Source organism: Chenopodium quinoa, unplaced genomic scaffold (assembly GCF_001683475.1).
Source record: "Chenopodium quinoa cultivar QQ74 unplaced genomic scaffold, ASM168347v1, whole genome shotgun sequence".
Lineage (NCBI taxonomy): Eukaryota > Viridiplantae > Streptophyta > Magnoliopsida > Caryophyllales > Amaranthaceae > Chenopodium > Chenopodium quinoa.
Window position 1 is genome coordinate 873,527 of NW_018742861.1, and position 22,621 is coordinate 896,147.

The 22,621-nt window shown below is 33.1% G+C and overlaps 1 protein-coding gene across 1 annotated transcript; it reads left to right on the plus strand.

Annotated features, from left to right (window-relative positions):
- Positions 1-21,037: 21,037 nt before the first annotated feature.
- Positions 21,038-21,688, plus strand: LOC110726141. The gene has a single exon (XM_021905607.1). It carries the CDS (start codon positions 21,038-21,040, stop codon positions 21,686-21,688), a length of 651 nt encoding a protein of 216 aa, XP_021761299.1.
- The last annotated feature ends 933 nt before the right edge of the window (positions 21,689-22,621 follow it).

Genomic DNA, 22,621 nt, shown 5'->3' on the forward strand with positions numbered 1-22,621 from the left:
TAATAAGAACAAGGAGGTCCGGTTAACTCTCATGAAAACCATTACTTGGAACCACATTGAGCAGAAGCATTAGCTATTAAATAATAAATATGAAGAGTAATACAAAAATAATTTTATTTTAGTAAAAATAAAATGAAGAGAACAAGCGCTAACTATAGTACTTCCTCTGTTTTTTTAGTTGCATCCCTTTACAAACTGTAGACATTTAGGTAGTTTTTGGATAGAGAGAGATTTTTTTTATAAAAAAAAAATAAATAAATAAATAATTCAGGTAATTATAGAGATAAAGAGAGTTTATCAATAACTATATACTAAAAGACACACCAGCAATGACATAGGCTAATTTCTGGTGTGTTCTTAATATATATTTTTAATTATTAATTACTTTTTTTTAAAGTAAGTTATGTTAAAAAAAAAGTTTGTTTTTATCAACTATATAAACTGTATATAAATTTTATATTGTACACGCGTACTCTTCTCCTAGCTTGTGCAATATAAAGTGGGAGTAGAAAAATTATTTATACATACCGGTTTATTTTGAAGAACCATTTTCATGCATATTTTCCTTTATCATTTTTGGCAGGTTGAATATCATAAAATTTGATCATTCTAATATGAGAAGCAGGATTTAAATAGTGGAAAGGAGAATGTGAATTTGACATTCTGTAATATAAAACAATTTATTTATATTGGTTTATATAAATTAGGAATGAGGTTTATATATCTTAAAACATTATCCTAATTGTAATCACAAAATATAATATCAGGCTATTAGAAATTTAGAATCACCGTTTTCTTTTATTATCATCAAACAAACAATAAAACCCGTGGATTAATGGCAGATAAATTTATTTTTAAAATTAAAAGTAAAAAAGATTATTCACCTTTTGAAGATAATGTTACTCAAAAAATAATCGAATGTTCGTGATTTTGTATTCTTTGTTGAGTCTGATGTAGTCAACCAACCAAAAAGTCAATAATTCCTACAAATTCAACTAATTCACCTTTTTGAAGATTATGTCACTCGAAAAATAAGCGAATGTTTGTCATTTTGTGTTCTTGGTGGAGTCTGATGTAGTCAACCAATCAATAATTCCTACAAATTCAACTTATACCATCGTCATCATAAACAAAATAGTGAGAATAATCAAATTAACCTAATATAAATGTATACTTGAAATAAAAGATGGCTTCTTGAAAGTGACAATTGACTTATATGGTTTATAATTAAACGAAATAATGAATTTTGGGGTTAACCTAAGGTTTTTCTAGAAACTTTAATGAGGCCAATATAATTAAGAAGTACATATGATATTATAGATTTTGAGGATTGAAGCTTATGAGACTTATTTAGAGGGAAAAAAATCTGGGATAACATGCATATTTTAGCAATTAGCATATAAGCTTGATGAGAATTTTTTTTTTTGTTAAAAAAGAATTGAAAAGAATAACGGGTTGTTTAACGTTGAAGAGTATATGATGGAGCATTTTTTTTAATAGAGCAGTATTTTTCTCTTTAATGTGGAATAGAGCAGTTATTTTTTATTTATTTATTTTTTAACCAATGATAGAGTAGTTTTTGTTATTTAAAATAAAATTTAATTTTTTATTTATAAATTTGGAATACGTAAGGTAATTTTGTAAATTGAGAAGGGCAATTTGGGGATAGTGAAATTTATCACCCAAGATCTAATTGATATGCTTCCACAAATAATGGCAAATTTGTCAAAAAAAACTTTTAAATGCACTATTTTGCGAAAAAAACCTTTTAAAAGCTTTTTTGTAAAAGAAAACCCAAACTCATCTAATTTTTGTTGAAGACAACCTAATACCTCTAATTCACCTAATTAACCACTAATTACTTCTAATTACTCTCTAAATATTTAATAATAAAATTAGTTTTTAAATAAAGAAAAAAAATACAAACCACCATGTCCACCACCAACCAGCCACCTACTCCCTTTCCCCCTCCCCTAGCAGCAGCCCCACCACCCACCTAATTCACCAGAATCGTAGCCCCATCCAAGCTAACCACAAAACCACCCCAGCCACAACCTACTACTAGCTAGCCCACTCCCGTCGTCAACCACCACCAAGAAACACACCGCCTTACTCCCATCGCCAGCCCACCACGAAAAATACCCACACCCAAGAAACCGCCTTGGAGGTTGAAGTGCTCCTCGCGAAAGAAGTCGGGGCAGGCAAAGCTTCTGCAAGGGCCCTCCTCTTCCCGTGGAAGGAGGAGAGAGAAATTCATGGTGAAATTAAAGTTTTCAATTGATAAATTAGGGTTTTTGTGAGATAATTTAAAGAAATTGAGATGAAGAAGCCATTGATAACCATTATTGAGCTAGGAGAGAGAATGATGAAATTAGGAATTTTTGGAGGAAATTGATGAAGAAGAAAGGAGGGGGTAAGGGGAAAGGGATGTAGGGCCGCCGGCCGGCGGTATGGGTTCAAGCCGGCGGCTCAAATGGGGGGAGGGGGCTGCTGTCAAGGGAGGGGTGGTTGGATGGCTGGTGGTGGGCTAGTGGTGGTGGGTTTTCTTTTTTAATTTATAAATTAATTTAATTATTAAGTAGTAAAATGAGAATTAGAGGTTAATTAGAAGAGATTAGAGGTTAATTAAGTGTATTAATAGGACAAAGTTGTTTTAAACAAAAGAAATAATTAAGTTTGGGTTTTCTTTTACAAAAAAGCTTTTAAAAGGTTTTTTTCGCAAAACACTGCATTTAAAAGGTTTTTTTGACAAATTTGCCACAAATAATTGAAATTCAATCTCTTGGTCTGTATCTTCCATTTTTTGAAACTTATAAAGTTCTTTCGTTTAACCCGATCAATGAACCTCCAAAATCCTTCAAATTGTATTTGATTAAACCTAGGGATTGTAGACATTCCCCCATTTCCATCCCGTAGCATTTGCAGGCAATTCCCCATTTATTGAAAAATCCTATTTTTGGCTCATTCTTCGTTGAATTATATATTTATTGACCAAGCTATCTCTGATGCAATTTAAATTTTGTTTACTAAGTCCCAAAGAACTTGACACAAAAATTGTTCCATTTAATTCCCTTTTCCAACTCTCTTTTTTCTCCCCCTAATGTTGGGAAAAGTGACTCATTAAAATGAGAATCTACAAAACTAGCCGTAAATAAATCCCCTATTGTAGGCTCAAGATATTAAATTATTAATTGGGATTCAAATCCAACATATATTCCCAACCTCCTTTGAGGACCCATCTTAGAGCGTTGTGGTGGAGCTATTGGAACATACACCGCACATCCAAAAATTCTTAGATGGGAAATATTTGGTTCCTAACCATAAACCAATTGGAATGGGGAGAACTTGTGATAACTTGTTGGCGTAATGCGAATTAGTGTTGTTGCATGTAATATAGCATGTCCCCAAGCAGAAATGAGGAGATTGGATTTCATAAGCAATGGTCTAGCAATTAACTGAAGACATTTAATTAATTACTCTGCCATACCATTTTGTGTATGAACATGTGCTATAAGGATTTTCAACATTTATCCCAATGAACATGCAATAATCATTGAAAGCTTGAGATGTAAATTCACCAACATTATCAAGTCGAATAGTCTGAATAGAAGTATCTGGAAAATGTGCCCGTAACTGAATCAATTGGGCTAGTAATCTCGCAAACGCCAGGTTACGAGTTGATAACATACAAGGATACATGTAACCATCTAGTTGATGCATCATTTAAAACCAAAAAATATCTGAATGGTCCACATAGAGGATGTATGGCCACATAAATATCTCCTTGTATGCGTTCTAGAAAACTAATTGATTCAAAATTAATTTTAGTTGGTGATGGGTGAATTATCAACTTGCCTTCTGAGCAAGCAGCACATTGAAAAATTATTATGAAGAATCTGCTAGCTCTTCAAAGAATGTCCACATGAATTTGTAATTTTTTTTCGCATCATTATTGAACCAGTATGGCCTAACCGGTCATACCAAACAACTAAGTTATTAGTTTTTAGTTTAAAATAGCATGAGGTTCAATAGCATTGATTTTTGTGTAGTATAAACCAGTGGAGAATGTAGAAAGTTTCTCTAAAACATGTTTTTTGCCTTGAGTTATATTCGTAAATTTGAAGGAATTCATTATTTTCATCATTGATTGTCTCAATATGTTACCATTGTTGCGAATATATTTGAAGCTTAATAAATTTCTTTTAGATAGTGGGGAGTATAATGCATCAATTATTTTAATTTCAGTTCCCCAAGGCAATTTTATAATGGCTCTTCTAGAGCCTTCAATGAAATTTGTACTACCCGATATGGTACTCGCGTTAATCCTTTTCATCATCAAATGAGATTTTTTTTTTTATTTTAAAGTATTGTATGAGTAGTTACATTGTCAGCAATACATAATTCTTCACCATTCATAGCAAATTGAACTTGAGTATCCATATTCTTCAAGAAATGAAATATATGTCAAAATAATAAGCATAAAAAAATGATGATAAAATAATAAATCAATAAAAACATTCAAATAGTTCATAAATTCATAAAACATATAAAGTCCTTATTACAACCATAAAAATTAACATAATTAAATTACTAGATAAAGTCTAATTCTTAAAGCTGACACAAAACAATATAAATTTAAGGAAATTTTGAATTTTGGCCCCTCAAAAATGGTCGTAATTGAATTTTTGCACTTGTTTAAAACTTTTTTTTTTTTATTTTTTATTTTGGTCTCCATCAAAGTGTAAAATTATAGGTTTTGGTACCTCCGTCTATGTTCTATTAACTTTTTCATTAGTGGGGCCCATTATATAATATTTTATAATTTAATTTATTAAAAAAACTTTACAAAAAAAAACCCCAACCTGCCACTGCCACCCTTCCCTAGGGGTGAAAGTTCGGTTTTCGGTTTGATTTTTTGCCCAAACTAAAACCGAACCACTCTAATTTGGTTTCTGGATTTTGATAACCACACCGCACACTTTACTTTAGAAAACGAACCAAACCAATCCATATTTATTTCGGTTTCATAAAAAAAAAAAAAACCAAACCAAACCGAATTTTCATATCAAGCACCATAAACATCAAATTTTGCAAAAAAGATGAACCAAACAAAACCGAACCAAACCAATCCCTACAAACATAATTAAACAAGTTTTCTAACATGATCAGAAAAAATTGGAATAAAAAGTACAGAAATATCAGAAAAAATTGGACATAAATTAGAAGTTTAGCATAAATTAGTAGAAAAAAGAAAAACTCAAACCAAATTAAAAGAAAGAAAAAGAGGACATACCTCACATTCCATCGATTAGAAGTTTAGCATAAATTAGTAGAAAAAAGAAAAACTCAAACCAAATTAAAAGAAAGAAAAAGAGGACATACCTCACATTCCATCGAAAAAACATCAAATTTGGCTTTTAAAGGTCAAATTCAACCATGAAAACTCTAGATCTAGAGTTTTCATTGTTGAATTTCTAGAGTTTTCATGGTTGAATTTGACATGAAAAACCTTTAGTTGATGGTAATCTAAATCAAAACCTCGAATTTAGTTGATGGTGTTCATAGATGGTGAAGGGGGCGAATTTGAAAGCAGATTTTGTTAATGTGTTCGTTAATGGTGGAGAGGAGAAAGACAAGAAAAAGGAAAAGATAAGAGGAGAGTGAAGGCGTGAAGCGAAGAAGAGGAAATGAGAGAGAAAGGGTGGAGAGAGAGAAAGAGAGAGAAGCTGAGAGTGATTAGGGTTTTTTTTTGCATTATATACCTAGGGTAATTCAGAGTTGGGATAGGGTTTAATTATATTGGGCCTATATTTCGGTGTGGTTCGATTTTTTTCGGTTTTTAATTTTCGCAAACCAAAACCAAACCACACTCCGATTTTTTTTTAAAAAAAAACCGAAACCGAACCACTTCCGAAAAAAACCGAACCAATTTTCTTATTCGGTTCAGTTTTCGATTTGGTTCGGTTTTAAACCGAGTTTGTTTCACCCCTACCCTTCCCCCTCCCTGTCTTGTCTACTGGTGCCCAAACATTCCCCCAGCGCCGGCGAGCCCACCTAGCCGTTAAACCACTGCACACCTCCACACAACTGCCTTCTAAAACAACCACCGTTCGCCGAAAACAACCCCCTCCCCTGTTCGTCGGCCTTCTCCTGAAACAAACACCCTCCTCTTTTCGTTGCCCCTCGAAACCCTAAAACCCACTGTAGGGAATATTTCAAGAATCTCACACTTGAGCCCCACTGTGATCAGACACTTAAGAATGGTGGCGTCCAAAGGGAAGGAAGCTAGAGTAAAAGATTCTCTAACAAGTTTTAGGAACTTGTAAACCGTTCACGGGGTGAAGGTTACACCCCTTCACGATCCATGAGGTCGCTAACTCCATAATGGTCTGGAACCATGACTGGATATTCGGTGATGAAGGTACAAATCCAACCTAAAAGAGATTGAACTTGCCCTAATCTTCTCATATTCATGTGTGTTTTTTTACTAACATACAATCAATATATTAATCCTAAACTTGTTTATCTATGTTGGTTGAATATTAATGCACAAATAAATCTATTATTGGAGATCACTTGAATTATAATCATATTAGCCCTAATAAGATTATTAATTGTCTTATAAAGCGTGATTACAAGTACAAATTCCCTTTAAGCATGCATAAAAGGCGTGATCAAGCAATAACAACAATAAATCAAGCAACATAATCATAACAATCATCATCATCACAATAATAATCCCAATAAATCATAATAATATTATCAAGATCCTAGGCATGATACTAACAAGATTAATAACAAATCCTAGCATGTCACTAAACAATAAAAATCAAAGTTTTATCCCTAACATGATATTTAGAAATAGGAAGCAACCTAAACATGATATTAGAAAGCAATAAATAACATCCTAACATGATACTAGAAATAATAAAGACATCCTAACGTGATACTAGGAATAATTAAAGCATGAATTCTATATAAAAATAATAACAAAGTAATCAAATTAGTTACTTGGATTCCTCGTATCTCTTTCTGATAACAAAATACACGCGTTAGTAACTTCAAGGAAAATATTAAATAAAACAATTAAGTTAAATAATTGAAATAGGGATTTGGGACCAAACCCTCAGAAATTAGCAACCTTTCACGTCTAAGGCGGAGGAAATTTCGAACTTGGCTAGGTGTGTTTAGAACTTGTTAATGCGGAATTTTGTAAAAGGGAGGGTTTAGAAAGAGGGAGAAGAATAAGCTTCTAGCTTAAAGACAAGAATTAGAATGAGATGATTGTTGATTAATAAAAACGAGAAAATACGACCCCTATTTATAAGAAAATAGTCCGGAATCGATAGAAAAGAATCAGAATTTGAATCGGAATAAAAATGACCCCTGTCGCCAGCAACAGAGCCCAGCGAGAGACGACAAGGATCACGCATGGAGACAGGCGTTGTCGTTTGGCGACAAGCTTGTCGTTTGATGCTGGTTAAAAGATAAAACGTGCTTTGTACGGAATCCTCTTCTTAATATAATTAAGCGATTTAAATTCCTTTTTAATTAATTCTAAATCAGATTTTATCATAATAAAACACTTGTTTTATTTCAAATCAAAGTCTTTATTTTTCTAAAAGATAATTGTCAATCCTAATGCCATTGGAACTCAAAATAACCTTCTAGACTATTCTAGAAGAATATAATCAATCCCAATAATTTTATGAATAATAATTAATTGGCCCTCCACTAGATCATTGGGCCATAAAACTATTTCAGACCCAATTTAGTATTTGGACCATAACTTCCTCATTATTCATCGGAATTGGGCTTATAATATATCATTGGAAAGCTCTTTGCGAGCTCGACCCAATTACACTATTAGTGGAATTTTATCATGGACCAAGATAATTTGGACGTGATATTTTCATAAATAGAGTAGATTTTTAAAAACAGAAATAAAGTCGTTTTATTAAAATGACCGCATCACAAGACTTTTCACACTTTCAATTCGTTCGATAATCAAGTGATGTGAAAAGTATTCATCAATGGGTTTGTTTTTTGGAGACGCATTTGGTTGTCTACACCCACCTGAAAAAAACGGAAAAATAAAACCCATTTAGGGTTTATAAACAACCTAGAAACGAGTGGTTTTCTGGTTTGTTTTAGGTGGTTTGGGGGGATGTTTCGTTGCTAGGGGTAATTTTAGTGGTGGTGGTGGTGTGATGGAGAGGCAAATCAGAGGTGAATTAGGGAGTTTCGGGTGGTGGTGGTGGCGGCAGAATTATGTTCAACGGCTTTGGTGACTGTGGGCTTCGTCCCTAGCCGCGACGGCAGGCTGCTGTGGCTAGGCTTCAGCCTGGCCGTGGCGGCTTGCTGCTGTCGTGGTTGCTTGTGCACTGGATAATTGGTGTTTTGGTGGCTAACAGGTGGTTATCGGGGTTGCCCGCAACCGCCCAGGGAGAGGGGCCAAGGGTGGCTGGGAAGTGGCAGGACTATGCCTAGGTCCCACTAACTGAACATGGACGGAGGGCTTGTTCTCAATGATTGAAATGAGCTAAACTGAACTTATTGATTACTGATTTTTAACTACGGATTAATGATCTTTGATTATTTATTATTATATATATATATACAAATATACATATTAAGATATTTCTGAAAAATATACTATATAATTAAAATATTTATGAAAAATATATTAAAAACATGGAACCTAAAAACATTTTAAAAACATATTATTATTATTCTTATTATTATTCTTCTTCTTATTATTATTATTATTATTATTATTATTATTATTATTATTATTATTATTATTATTATTATTATTATTATTATTATTATTATTATTATTATTATTTATTATTATTATTTTATTATTTTTTATTATTATTATTATTATTATTATTATTATTATTATTATTATTATCGTTGTTGTAATATAAGCTTAAAAGTATGAAATTTGGTTTTAAATCATTTGCAATGTCATTAGACATAAACTTATTAGAGCTGAACTGAACCGAGAATCACTTTATTATTATTATTAGACATATAATTTAACACTTTATTTGACGGGTATCAAAATAAAAATAAATTTTAAACGGGTGCTGTAACATCCTAGAAATTCCTTTCTTTTAAAATACATATTTTGTCATGATTAAAACTAGGAGTGAAAGTTCGGTATTTTGTTTGGATTTTACTCCAAACTGAATCCAAACCGAATTATTTCGGTTTCAGATTTTTGAAACCGAATCCAAACCGAATTTGGATTCAATCCAATCCAATCCAAACCGAAATAATTCGGTTTTGAAAAATGAATCCAATCCAAACCGAACTTAAATTTGGGCTGTTATTTGGGCCTTAAATTTGGGCATTTATTTGGGCCTATTGTTTTAGTCATTTTAAAGGCCTAAATTTTGTACGTTTCCTGAACAAATTTTTAAGAAAAAACTAAAGTCTTTAAGACTAATATTTGTCACATTAAGTAATAGCATAATAATAATAAAAAACATTCCAGCCATTAGAATAAAATTACAGACATAATAGAAATCTTAAAAATGAATTAACAGTCCAACTAGCAGCAACTTAATTCAATTGGCAGCAGCTTAATGAAACAATGTCAACAGCTTAATTGGTTGGCAGCTTCAACTCTTCAACCGTTCAATCAAGCTCAACCAAGTCTTGGTTATTTTGACCACCACCAATTGTGTCAAATTTCTCAAGTCTAACAACAGAAACAAAAAAACAAGTTACATAATATATATGAAATAATGAAAAAAAATATCATATAATAATTGTTGTTATTAAAACATATCAAACAGAGGCTATGGGTGAACATCAATTATCACCAAACAATCAATCTATCACCAATTCGAACATCAAATATCACCAAACAATCAATCTATCACCAATTCGAAGTTTTCGAACAAAATAAAGGAAATCTAGGGACAATTAGACAAAGGAAAATTCACCAATTCGAACTATAAAACATCAAATTCACCAATTCACAAAGGAATATTACCATTTCGAACATAGCAAAACATCAAATTCGCAAAATCGAAGAGAAGCAGGAAAAGAGAAGTGAAATCTGAAAAGAGAAGGTATTCTTACCTTTGACTAAATCATAACGTGGCGGTGACTGGTGTGCTTTGAGCGGCGGTGAGATACCGAAGTACCGGACTGGTGGTGGACAGACGGAGTGAGGTGGTGAGGGAGAGAAGAGGAAAAATCTAGGGTTTTGGTGAGGGAAAGTGAAACCGTGAAAGGGAAATGGGAAAAGAGGGGACGAAAAGATCTAGGGTTTTGGATATATATATGTCATAAAATGGGCTGGATTAGTGGGCTTATAAATTTCGGTTCGGTGTTCGGTTTTCGGTTTTTCTAATTCCAAAACCGAATCCACACCGAAATATTTCGGTTTCTATTTTTTCAAACCGATCCAATCCGAAAATCGAAAAAAACCAAACCGAATTGCTTATTCGGTTTGGATTGGTTCGGTTTTCGGTTTTTATCCAATTTACTTTCACCCCTAATTAAAACTTTAAATAGGAATATCTAAGATATTATCGCCACCGTGAAAACGGCTAAGGCAACTATCAAAGACACACAGCGGAAGACTATATTCAAAAACATTCAAAACAAGTCAACCAAACGAAAGTAAAGTCAAACCAAAGTCAAACGAAGTAAAATAAAACCAACCTACAACTTGGAACCAACATAGGCCCTTATTAAAAACCAAACCAAATTCAAAACTTTGTGTTATTCATGCACAATAATAAAATCATAAATAATTAAAGCATTAAACACATCATATACTTATGAAAACTAGCATGATTCGCTCTTCACTCATGCCCATTCATGAATATGCTCCATCACCTAAAAAGCTTCTCTCCACTTGTTTTCACTACTCTCCATTAAAAATGGGTCATCATAAGGCAAAGATAAGACAAGGCCAACAAACACACAATCAACAAAGCTGAGTACATAAGCGTAATTAAAACACTAACATGCATTTATCTATCAACACATAACTTACCTTGTTGCATCTGTTATTCAAGCATATAACATTCCACAAAACTTCTCAACTAGACAACCACATAATTTATTTAGCGTTGATTACGCATCGAACGAGTTTCCCACTCAACCTCCCCCAAATAAATTTGAGGTTACAGAAACGGGAGCTAACCGTGCCAGCATCAAAACGACTCATAGGTGGTAGAATTCCTGCGCATAATAATAATAAAAAGGAATGTATAGCATCCTGTACTCCAGTAGAAGTGATGGTTAAATATAAAACCCCATAACTCCCCCCATATGTTCATACTCAAGGTGTATACGCTCCAAGAGTTTTGGTGTGTAATCTCTTTCACTTTACGTTATTTACATATTATTAAACTTGGTGATGACTCTCAAACCATAATCATTCAATCAACAATAATTATTCAATCAATCAAATATACCAATTTAATTCTTGAATAATTAGTGACCACATAATATTTAAATGTTGAATCCCTTTTAATTCTACCTTGGTGCCAATGACACCTTAAACGCATAAGCGCCACAAATCCTATCCCTCGGTGTTAAAAACACCTTAAGTGCACTAAGGCACCAACATACAATTTATTCCTCATGTACATTAACACTTATATAGCTCTTTCCTCATGCTTATAGTATCAATAAAAACTATATGAACCATAAATAAAATTCCTTTTCAATATTACAAACCAAATTAAACATTTAGTTTAATTAAACATGCTCTCTAACATGCCATAAATAAATATGTGGTTCATAAATAATATTCCAATCAATTAATTTCCATTCAATAATCCATCACAATTAAATCATGCTTCATAATCCAATCACCAATAACATCCAAATCATAAATTCCTTTCCAAACCTAGCATAATGCTACTTGTAATCAATCAAACACATTTAGACTGCTATTATATTAACATAGTTATGCTAAGTACGCGAAGGTACCTCAAACAAGCCCTTAAAGTAGTCGATTACACTACAACAATCCCCGAATCAAGTCTCCTAAATAAAGGGACAATAATACTATATTAATTACCCTTTTATACACAATTTCCAGCAACTTAAATTCACTTTAGACTACTTAAAATAATCTGAAAATTATTTAAAAACCCCTAATTAAACTTTTCTTAATGGGTAATTAAACCCTTTCAATAAAATCATAATTCTACTACTTAAAATAAAATTCTAACAACATTACTTTGTTTAAAACTCCTTAAAAACTGATCAAAACCATATTTTTATACTTGGTTAATTAATCAAAATCAATGGGTATTCAAAACCTCAAAATAAATTGATAAAAGAACTTTAAAAATCAATACTTAAATTAACACCATAACTTTTAATACTTTATGAAAATTTTAAATTAAACACTTTATTATTTAAAATTTACAATATTTAATCATCAAAACATCACTTTTATGCTTAATTAATCAATAGAAATGCAATAGGAACAAAAGCCCCAATTTTATTAATCATAAGAACCTTAAAATCCCAATTTTAAATAAATTGAAACCTTAGGTTTTAAAATCTGAAATTTATACCAACCTTAATAATCTGAAATATTAGCTTAAAACATCAAAAACATAGTTTTGATACTAATTTAATCAATTTCAAACAATAAAAATAACAATTTAACAAGCATTAAAATTAAATAAAATAAAACTAAGGAGAGAGAGAGTGTAGGGCAGCCACGGTGGGCCGCGGCTGCTGGTGGGTTGTCAGCTGGCTAGGCGGCGCCACCGGTGGGTCGTGGGCTCCGGTGGTATCCATGGTTTAAACAACAACAAAACAACTCCAACCATGAACATTGTAGGAAGGAGGAAAAAGAAAGAAAAGAAAAGGAGAAAAAAAAAAGGGAAAAGAAAAAGAAAGGGGTGGGTTTTTACCATTTAACTCTTGGGTGGCAAATTTTAGGGATTCAATAAGTATTTATAGAGTAGGGTAAGTTAAAATTATTTGGGCCTTATAGGAAATATGATAGATGGAGAAATAACTGGCCCAAATAGATAAGTAAATAGGATGATTGATCACATTGTGAAAATGGCTACTTTTGGAATAGATATATATATCGACCCAAATATTAAGACATTTTTACTTGTAATCAATAATTAAAATAGTTTGAATCCAAAATATATTTTATAATTAAATAAGTAATTTATAAAATACATAAAAATACGGGGTATTACAGGTGCGAAAATTCAATCAGGTCCATTTTCGAAGTACCAAAATTCAAAATTTCCATAATTTAATTGTTTCCTTTCGGGGCAGTAAAGAAATCAACAACTTCTAAATGAGTTGTATTGCCAAAATCAAATTATTCCCTTCGAGGGAAGTATAAAAATATGGAGTATATTAAATCTTTTATTTTAATTAACTACTATATTAATGAAAATAATCATATCATTTTAGTATAAAGATCTTTTTAAAATATAATAAAGTGTTTTTTTTCACACCAGGAGATAACATGTGTCCTTGCTGTGTGTCTTTTAGTATATAGTTATTGATTGATGATTTATAAATAAATGCACATGTGACACATGCATCATCGTAAGTGCATAATATTAACCATGATATTTATATTGATGGTTCAATAATAAAAGCTATGGGTAAAAGCCTATAACAAGTTGATATTTTAAAAAGTACTTGTATATATATAAATGGAAAAATTGATTTTAATGGTCCCAACTTTCGACCATCCGGTAAAAACAGTCTCACCATTTTGTTTATCCCATAATTGAACACAACTTTTGGAAAATTCTTCCCAAAATGGTGAAAGGAATGGTGTCCTTCAACAAGTGCATTATTCCGATAGAGGGTTCAGAATTATTAGAAAGCTAATTATTTAGTGAGGTCAAATGATTGGAATTGTAACACCCTACAAATTCCTTTCTTTTAAAATACCTGTTTCTGCTCTGTTTAAAACTTTAAATATGAACATCTAAGATATTACCGCCACCGTGAAAACGGCTAAGACAACTATCAAAGACACACAGTGGAAGACTCTCCTTTAAAATATTTTAAAACGGCTCAACTTAAAAAGTCAACTCACGAAAGTAAAGTCAAACCAAAGTAAAATAAAGTCAAACCTACAACTTGGAACCATTGTAGGCCCTTAACAAAACAATCCAATTTAAAAACCTTCACGTTAGTCTCAGCAATAGAAATAGCATAGAATAAATAAAATCAATAACACATCATATACTTATGGAAACTAGCATGATTCGCTCTTCACTCATGCCCATTATGAATATGGTTCATCACCTGAAAAGGTTCTCTCTACTTGTTTCACTACTATCCATTAAAAATGGGTCATCATAGGGCCAAGGTAAAGACAAGGCCAACAAACATACAAACACACAATCAGCAAAGCTGAGTACATAAGCGTACTTAAACACACTAACACGCATCTACCTATCAACACACAACTTACCTTGATGCACTTGTTTTTCAAGCGTACAACATTCAACAAAACTTTTCAACTAAGTAAATAAATAATTTATTTAGTTTTAATTACGCATCGAACGAGTTTCCCCCCTAACCTGCCCCAATAAAGGGGTACTAACGCGGGAGCTAACCATGCCAGTATAAAAGAACTACTCGTAAGTAGGGGAATTCCTGCACATAATAATAAAAAGAATGTACATCGTCCTGTACTCCCGTAGAAGTTATGGTCAAATATAAAGTCACATAAATCCCCCATATGTTCATACTCAAGGTATATACATTCCAAGAGTTTTAGTGCGTAATCTCCTCCACTTTACTTTCTTTACAATTTATTAACTTGGTGATGACTCTCGAATCATAACAACATCAAACATCATGATTATTTAAACAATTAAACACTTTAATTAAATTCTTGAAGAACTATTGACCACATAATATTTAATGTTGAACCACTTTTAAATCTACCTCGATGTCAAAGACACCTTAAACGCTTAATGCGCCTAAAATCCTATCTCTCGTTGTTAAAAACACCTTAAGTGCACTAAGGCACCAACATACAATTTATTTCCTCGTGTACCTAGACACTTACATAGTTCATTTCTCATGCTTAAAGCATTAATAAAAATAATATGAACCAGAATAAAATTCTCTTTTAATATTCCAATCCAAATTAAACATTTAGTTTAATTGAACATGTTTTCTATCATGCCACAAATAAAAGTGTGGTTCATATTCAACATTCCAAACTATTATTCTCCAACCATTAATCCATCACAAATAAATCATGCTTCATAATTCAATCTTCAATAACAACCAAATCAAAATTTCCATTCCAAATCTAGCATGATAATACTTGTAATCAATTAATCACATTTAGCATGCTACTACATCATCAAAATTATGCTAAGTACACAAATGTACCTTAAATACAATCTTAATATCGCCACGACTAATAGAAATCAATCACTTCGAAGTCTCTTACAATTTAAAATAATAGAAGAGTATTAAAATCCTCTCTACACAAATTTCAAGAAATATATACTATTATTAAACCCCTCATAATTTAATTAAAATAAGTTGAAATTATATTTAAAACATCATATTTTAATCCCAATTAATGGGTAATTAAAATTCCTTTCCTTAAAGAAACTTGATTTTTAATGTACTACCAAAATTTCCAGCATTATATATTAATGAAAACTTGTTGTAATTGCTTTAAAACACTTAAATCAAAGGTTTAAACCATCCTAAATCATAATCCTTCAATAATTAATAATTTATGAATCTAGGGTTTCAAAATTGGGGATTTTTAATTAGAATTAAAATCTAAAAATTAAATTACATACTACTTATAACCAATCATAATATTAATCACAAAACCCATAATTAAAAATGAGATCTAAGGTTTCACAATAATTAAAACAAATTTTTTTTTCGAAGAAGAGGAGCAGTCAGACAGCAGGCCGACGCCATTCTCGGCTGCTGCCAACGCCGGTGGCTGCCGCTGGTGCCGGCTGGTGTTGCTGGTGGCCCACTGGTGGTGGTGGTGGTCGGCGGTGGTGAAGGTCGAAAAAGAGGAAGGGGAAAAGGAAAAGAAAAATAAAGGAGAAGAGAGAGAAAGTTTACCTCGGGTTTTCTCCACTCTGGGCAAAGTTTGATTTGCCCCAAGTGTTGAATATTTATACCCTTTCTCTAGAAAAACTTCTTCATAAACTTTCCCTTTTTAATCTTTCCTAATATCTTTCCTAATAAAAATTTACTGAAATAAAACTTCCGTAAATTAAACCCTAACTTAAATAAAATAATTAGTTAAACAAACTTTCCTTTTATAAAATATTTTCAAACTTATTATAATAAATAATTAAAATACAATAAATAAAACATTTCAAATTATTTAAATACTTCACAAAATACTTATTTTAAATAAAATACGTATAAAAATACGATGTATTATAGACTACCTTCCTCCCCCTTAAAAGAAGTTTCGTCCCAAAACTTGGGAAACGAACATAATTTTTCCTCACTTTGTATAATATTGATGTACTTTTGTCATACCTTTACCTTTTTGTATCTCTTTGAGAACACAATAACTTAAAATACTCATTAAAATTGTGCAAAAAGGACAAATAACTAAAAATATAGGGAAAAAGCGTGAAGTTCTACAACATTCTACCCGCTTAAAGAAAACAAGTTACGTCCCCGTAACTCAACAAACCTGAAACAACTCTGGGTATTTCTTTTTCATTTCATCTTCCGCCTCCCAAGTGGCATCCTCATATTCTTGGTTAGCCCATAGCACTTTTACGATCTTAACATTCTTATTGCATGTACTACGCACTTTACTGTCAAGAAATTTGACAGGCCTCTCTTCATAGGTTAAACTTTGGTATAATTCAATGGTTTCAGGTTGTAAAACATGAAACTTATCAGGGATATATCTTCTTAATTGGGACACATGAAATACATCATGCACTTTGCTTAGTTCCATGAGTAATGCCAACCTATAGGCTACCTTGCCTATCTTTTGTAGTATCTCATATGGGCCAATATACTTTGGACTAAGCTTTCCCTTCTTTCCAAACCTCATCACCCCTTTCATTAGTGACACCTTTAACAACACCTTGTCACCAACTTCAAATTCTTCTTCTCTACGCTTCAAATCCGCGTAGCTCTTTTGGCGATCTTGAGCTGCTTGAATCTTGGCTTGAATTTCCCTCACTTGTTTCACTGTATATTCAATCATTTGAGGCCCTAGAATCATTGTTTCACTTATGTCATTCCAAAAGATTGGACTACGACACTTCCTCCCATATAATTCCTCAAATGGATCCATTCCTATGCTCGCATGATAACTATTATTATAGGAAAATCCAATCAAATCCAAGCTATCCTCCCATCCTGCTTGAAAATCTATAACACAAGCTCTCAACATGTCCTCCAAGGTTTGAATGGTTCTCTAAGTTTGTCCATTTATGGCAGGGTGAAACGCTATACTCATCTTAAGTGTCGTACCAAAGTTTTCTTATACACTTTTCCAGAATTTTGAAAGAAACTTGGAATCTCTGTCAGATACAATATCCTTTGGAACTCCATGTAACCTCACAACATTTTTTATGTAAGCTTTTGCAAGTTGCTCCATCTTCCAAGTCTCCTTCATTGGTATGAACACCGTAGATTTTGTAAGTCTGTCCACCACTACCCAAATGGTGTCATTTCCACTCTTTGATTTTAGAAGGCAAGTCATAAAATCCATTGAAATGCAATCCCACTTCCATCTAGGGATTTTCAATGATTGCATAATCCCTTGGGGTCTTTTGTGCTCTATTTTCACCTTTTGGCAAGTAAGACACTTTGCTACAAATTTCGCAACTTCATTCTTCATTCTAGGCCACCAAATACACCTTTCTCAAGTCTTTGTATAGTTTATCCCCTCCTGGGTGCACTGAATAGGGTGTATTGTGTCCCTCTTCCATTAGCTTCCTCTTCACTTCCTCACACTTTTGGGGTACACACCATGTACCTCAAACTTCCACCTTCATGAATTTTGAAATCTGTAGCTTTGCCTTGTTTTATTTTCTCACGAATCCTATCCAATTTTACGTCTCCTGGTTTTCCCTTATCTCATCGAATATGGTTGGTTGGATAGTCAAATTCGCAAGAATGCTAGCTGGTACTCCCCATTCTACAACTTCTAACTTCATTTTCCTCATTTCTCTACATAACTCATCAGCCACTACTAAAGTATTTAATCCATGACTGATTATACGACTTAGAGCATCCGTGACTACATTTGTTTTTTCCCTCATGATACTGCATGTCCAAGTCATAATCCGTCGTATACTATAACCATCTCCTTTGGAGAGAGTTCAAATCCTTTTGAGTGAAAATATACTTCAAGCTCTTATAGTTTGTGTACATTCTACATTTCACTCCATACAAGTAATGACGCTAGATCTTTAGTGCAAATATAATTGCAGCAAGCTCTAAATCATGGGTTGGGTAATATACTTCATATAGGGCACCGATTTTGGACTAGAATTAAAACAAAAATTAATTTTTTTTCGAAGAAGAGGAGCAACCGGACAGCAAGTCGACGCCAGTGCCGACTGCTACCAGCGCCGGTGGCTCCTGGTGTTGATGGTGGCTGGCGGCCCACCGGTGGTGGTGGTGGCCGGCGGTGGTGAAGGCTGCAAAAGAAGAAAGGGAAAAAGAAAGAAAAAGAAAAGAAAAATAAAGGAGAAGAGATAGAAAGTTTACCTTGGGTTTTCTCCACTCTAGGCAAAATTAGATTTGCCCCAACTGTTTAATATTTATATCCTTTCTCTAGAAACCCTTCTTCATAAACTTTCCCTTTTTAATCTTTACTAATCCTTCTCCTAATAAAACTTTACTAAAATAAAACTTCCTTAAATTATACCCCAACTTAAATAAAATAATTAATTAAATAAACTTTCCTTTTATAAAATATTTCCAAACTTATTAAAATACTATATACTACCTCCGGTTCATTTTAGTTGCAACAAAGTACAACTTTACGCAAACCTAGGCAAAAATTTTAAGGGGCTTAATGCATGTGAAGATTAAGTAATTAAGGGAGTTAAAAAGGAGGGAAACCATGTGGTCCCCTTTTTTAAGAAAGTAGAACAAGTGGGAAAGTTTGGTGAGGTGGAGTTTTCCCACCCAAAAAAAAATCTGACTTTTTACATGGGTGGGAATTCCCTCCCATTTTTCCAGCCAATTTTAAGAGGGATTTCCCTTTTTTTAGTTTCCCACAAAATTCCCTCCCAAATTTTCAAGGGAAATTCAAAATTTTTGCCAAATACCCCAAAATCTGTTTTTTCTTAACATTCAAATCAATTCCCCTTATAAAAAGAGGACTTTCCAAACCACATAACAATTTGTTTTTCAAGCAAAAGGCAGATCAGGGAGGGATTGGGGGGGGGGGGTTTAGGGTGAATAATTTAATATTTACAAAACACAAGCCTACAAATTACAAAAGCCTACAATTAGTTTAAAATTAGCCTAAATTCACAGTGCTAAGTTAAACAAAAGCAGCATCCATGATCAGTTCTTCTAGGCTCCGTTGAAGACCATCCAAAAAGTTCCAGCCACCACTTCATCACCTTTAGACAGCCTAAAAAAAAGGTAAAGGACTCATGGCAGAGTTCTTTCAAGAACTCTTTTTTAATGAAAATCAACTGTACAATGAGGAGCAGACAATGGAAGCATGACATCATTTCACAGAAGAAGAAAGTGAAGAAGACAATAGCAACTCAGAAGAAGAAGCTGGTTATGATGCAGATGATGATGGTGAGCAACATGGTCCACTGCATATGTATGGAAGACAAAGCAGAGAAATGACAGTGGAAGAAAAGAGCCAACTAGTTGATGAGATCATGCTTAATATGGAGGGGGACTCTTTGCCAAGAGGATTTTTATCCAGTTTGGTCAGAAAGCATCATGTGCATAGATCAACAAAAACAAGACGATTTAAGGTAATTAAGCAACACATGTTAGATGGAAATGTTGTAGATGTTAGGACCAAAAAAATAGGTATTGTTGGCAGAAAACAAAAAGATTACACTGATGAATTCTTAACATCTGTGCCTTTGTACAAAAGATAAACTGAAAGAGGATATGTTGCAGCTAGGGGTGAACATGGTCTAGTTTGGTGCGGTTTGAGTCTAAACCAAACCAAAGCCGCAAAATACGGTTTGGTCAAATTTCCAAACCAAACCATATTAGTATTGAAACCAAACCAAACCAAACCGTAATAATGCGGTTTGGTGCGGTTTGGTTTGCGGTTTATGATGAGACGACATTTTTTCCTAAAAATTGTCAAATATTAATAAACTTACAATAAAGTTCAAATAATTAGCCCAAAGGGATTGAATTATACTACAAATTTTTAATAAAAATAACAACCAACTAATTAAGTGCTAGGTGCTAACACAATAACACATAATAAAAATAATTCATAACAAATTAACAGTGGAAAAAACATAATACATTTGTCCAAAAAAAAAAAATTCATACTACATTATAGTTATATTACCTATTGAATTTTAAGTATTGATATTTGAGATTGAGTATAAAATACTGACCTTATAGTCTTCTAATGATTTTTCATTTTTTTTGTTTTTTATTTTTTTTATAATATATAATAACTATTTTAATTTATTTAAAAATTATATAAATATTAAAATGCGGTTTACTGGTTTATGGTTTGGTTCGGTTTATAATTTTTGAAAAAACAAACCAAACCGCAAACCGTATTTCCCAAAAAATCGAAACCAAACCGTATTTTTCCAAACCGTAAACCAAACCAAACCGCTAAAATGCGGTTTGGTCTGGTTTGGTTACGGTCCAGACCAAACTGTGTACAGCCCTAGTTGCAGCACTTCATGTGTCTAAGTCAGCTATTCACAGGTTAAGGAAATGGGGTAGACCGAGAACACACACAAGCACAAAAAAACCAGCACTCACTGAGCATCATAAAATAGCAAGACTGAAATGGGTTCTTAGTCACATTACCCCAATTCCTGCATAAGGGGACCCTTCATTTGAAGACATGAAACAATGGATACACATTGATGAAAAGTTGTTTTTTATAAACCCAGAAACAAGGACATTTTATCTTCTACCAACAGAAGACAATCCATACAGAGCACAACAGTCCAGAAGGTTTAAGGTGAAGGCTATGTTTATGGGCATGATTGGGAAACCATTGTATGATGCAAACAAACAATTATTACACGATGGGAAGTATGGTCTTTTCCCTTTTGTCAAGTATGAGGAAGCAAATAAAAAGAGTAAAAACAGAGACAAGGGAACCATAGAGGCTAATGCATTCCAGAGTATTAACAAGGAAGCAATAAGGGACATGCTACTTAATCATGTGTTGCCAACAATACATGAACAATGGCCCCCACAACTTCCCAAGGACATAACTATTCAATGGGACAATGCTAGGCCTCACCAAATACCACAAGATATTGAATTTCAAGAAGCATGTCAAGCATATGGATTCAACATACAATTTGTTTTTCAACTAGCTCAATCACCAGACATGAATGTTCTAGACTTAGGACTATTCAATGTCATTCAATCACTGCAGTATCAGTCATTCCTTCAAAATTTAGATGATCTCATCAAAGAAGTTGAAATAGCATTCAAAGGATTTGATCCAGAGTTGAACAAATATATTTGGATTACACTTTAGCCATGCATGATTGAGGTATTAACAATAAAAGGAGGAAACAACTATACACCACCACACATGAAAAAAAGAAGTCTAGACAGGCAAGGTATTTTACCAGATTTGCTTCAGGTAGACAAGGAATTGATTGCAGAGGTTGTTACCTATCTTGATTCAATCACAATCCCAAGTAGTAGTGGAAATGAATTTCAAATGGAAGCTGATGCATATTGAAGAATACAAGGAAGTACAATCAAACCAGCCGAGCCAAAGACTGCCACACATAACCAGTACAATCTTAACATGTTTTTTTGTTGGTATTGGTTAGGTGTATTTTGGTACATACTTAAGTTACACATTCTTAGGTAGTCTTGTATGCTTATTTAGTTTGGTTTTGTAAAAATCACAACCTTTTGTTATTAATGCAAACACAACCTTTTTGGGTACTAATCATCCATCAGAAAGGTTTAAGTTCTCTTTCAAGGCATCAATGAGTTATGGTACCTCAATATAAGCCTTAAACAGAGGTAACTAGAGCAGCCATGACACTCAAATAAATAGCTATCAGATGAGTCCCTTCATCATTTGGATGGGATTCAATTTGATGCAAGTTGTGGGGGGGGACTCAATGTATCACACAAAGGGGACTCATCAACAAAATCATAACAGCAGTCCACCGACACAACTACTCAAGTCAACCAACAAACCAATTCATATCCAAACAACAATTCATACCCAAACAACCAACATCTCATACCCAAACAACATATCCAAACATAACAGGGGACTCATCAATTCATATCTAAAACAACAATTCATACCCAAACAACCAACAACTCATAACCAAACAACATATCCAAACATAACAGGGGACTCAACAATTCATAGCCAAACAACAATTCATACCCAAACAACCAACAACGCATACCAAACCACATACCCAAACATAACAGGAAA

Coding starts and splice junctions, on each gene's coding strand:
- LOC110726141 (XM_021905607.1), top strand. CDS start 21,038: ATGAAACAATGGATACACATTGATGAAAAGTTGTTTTTTATAAACCCA.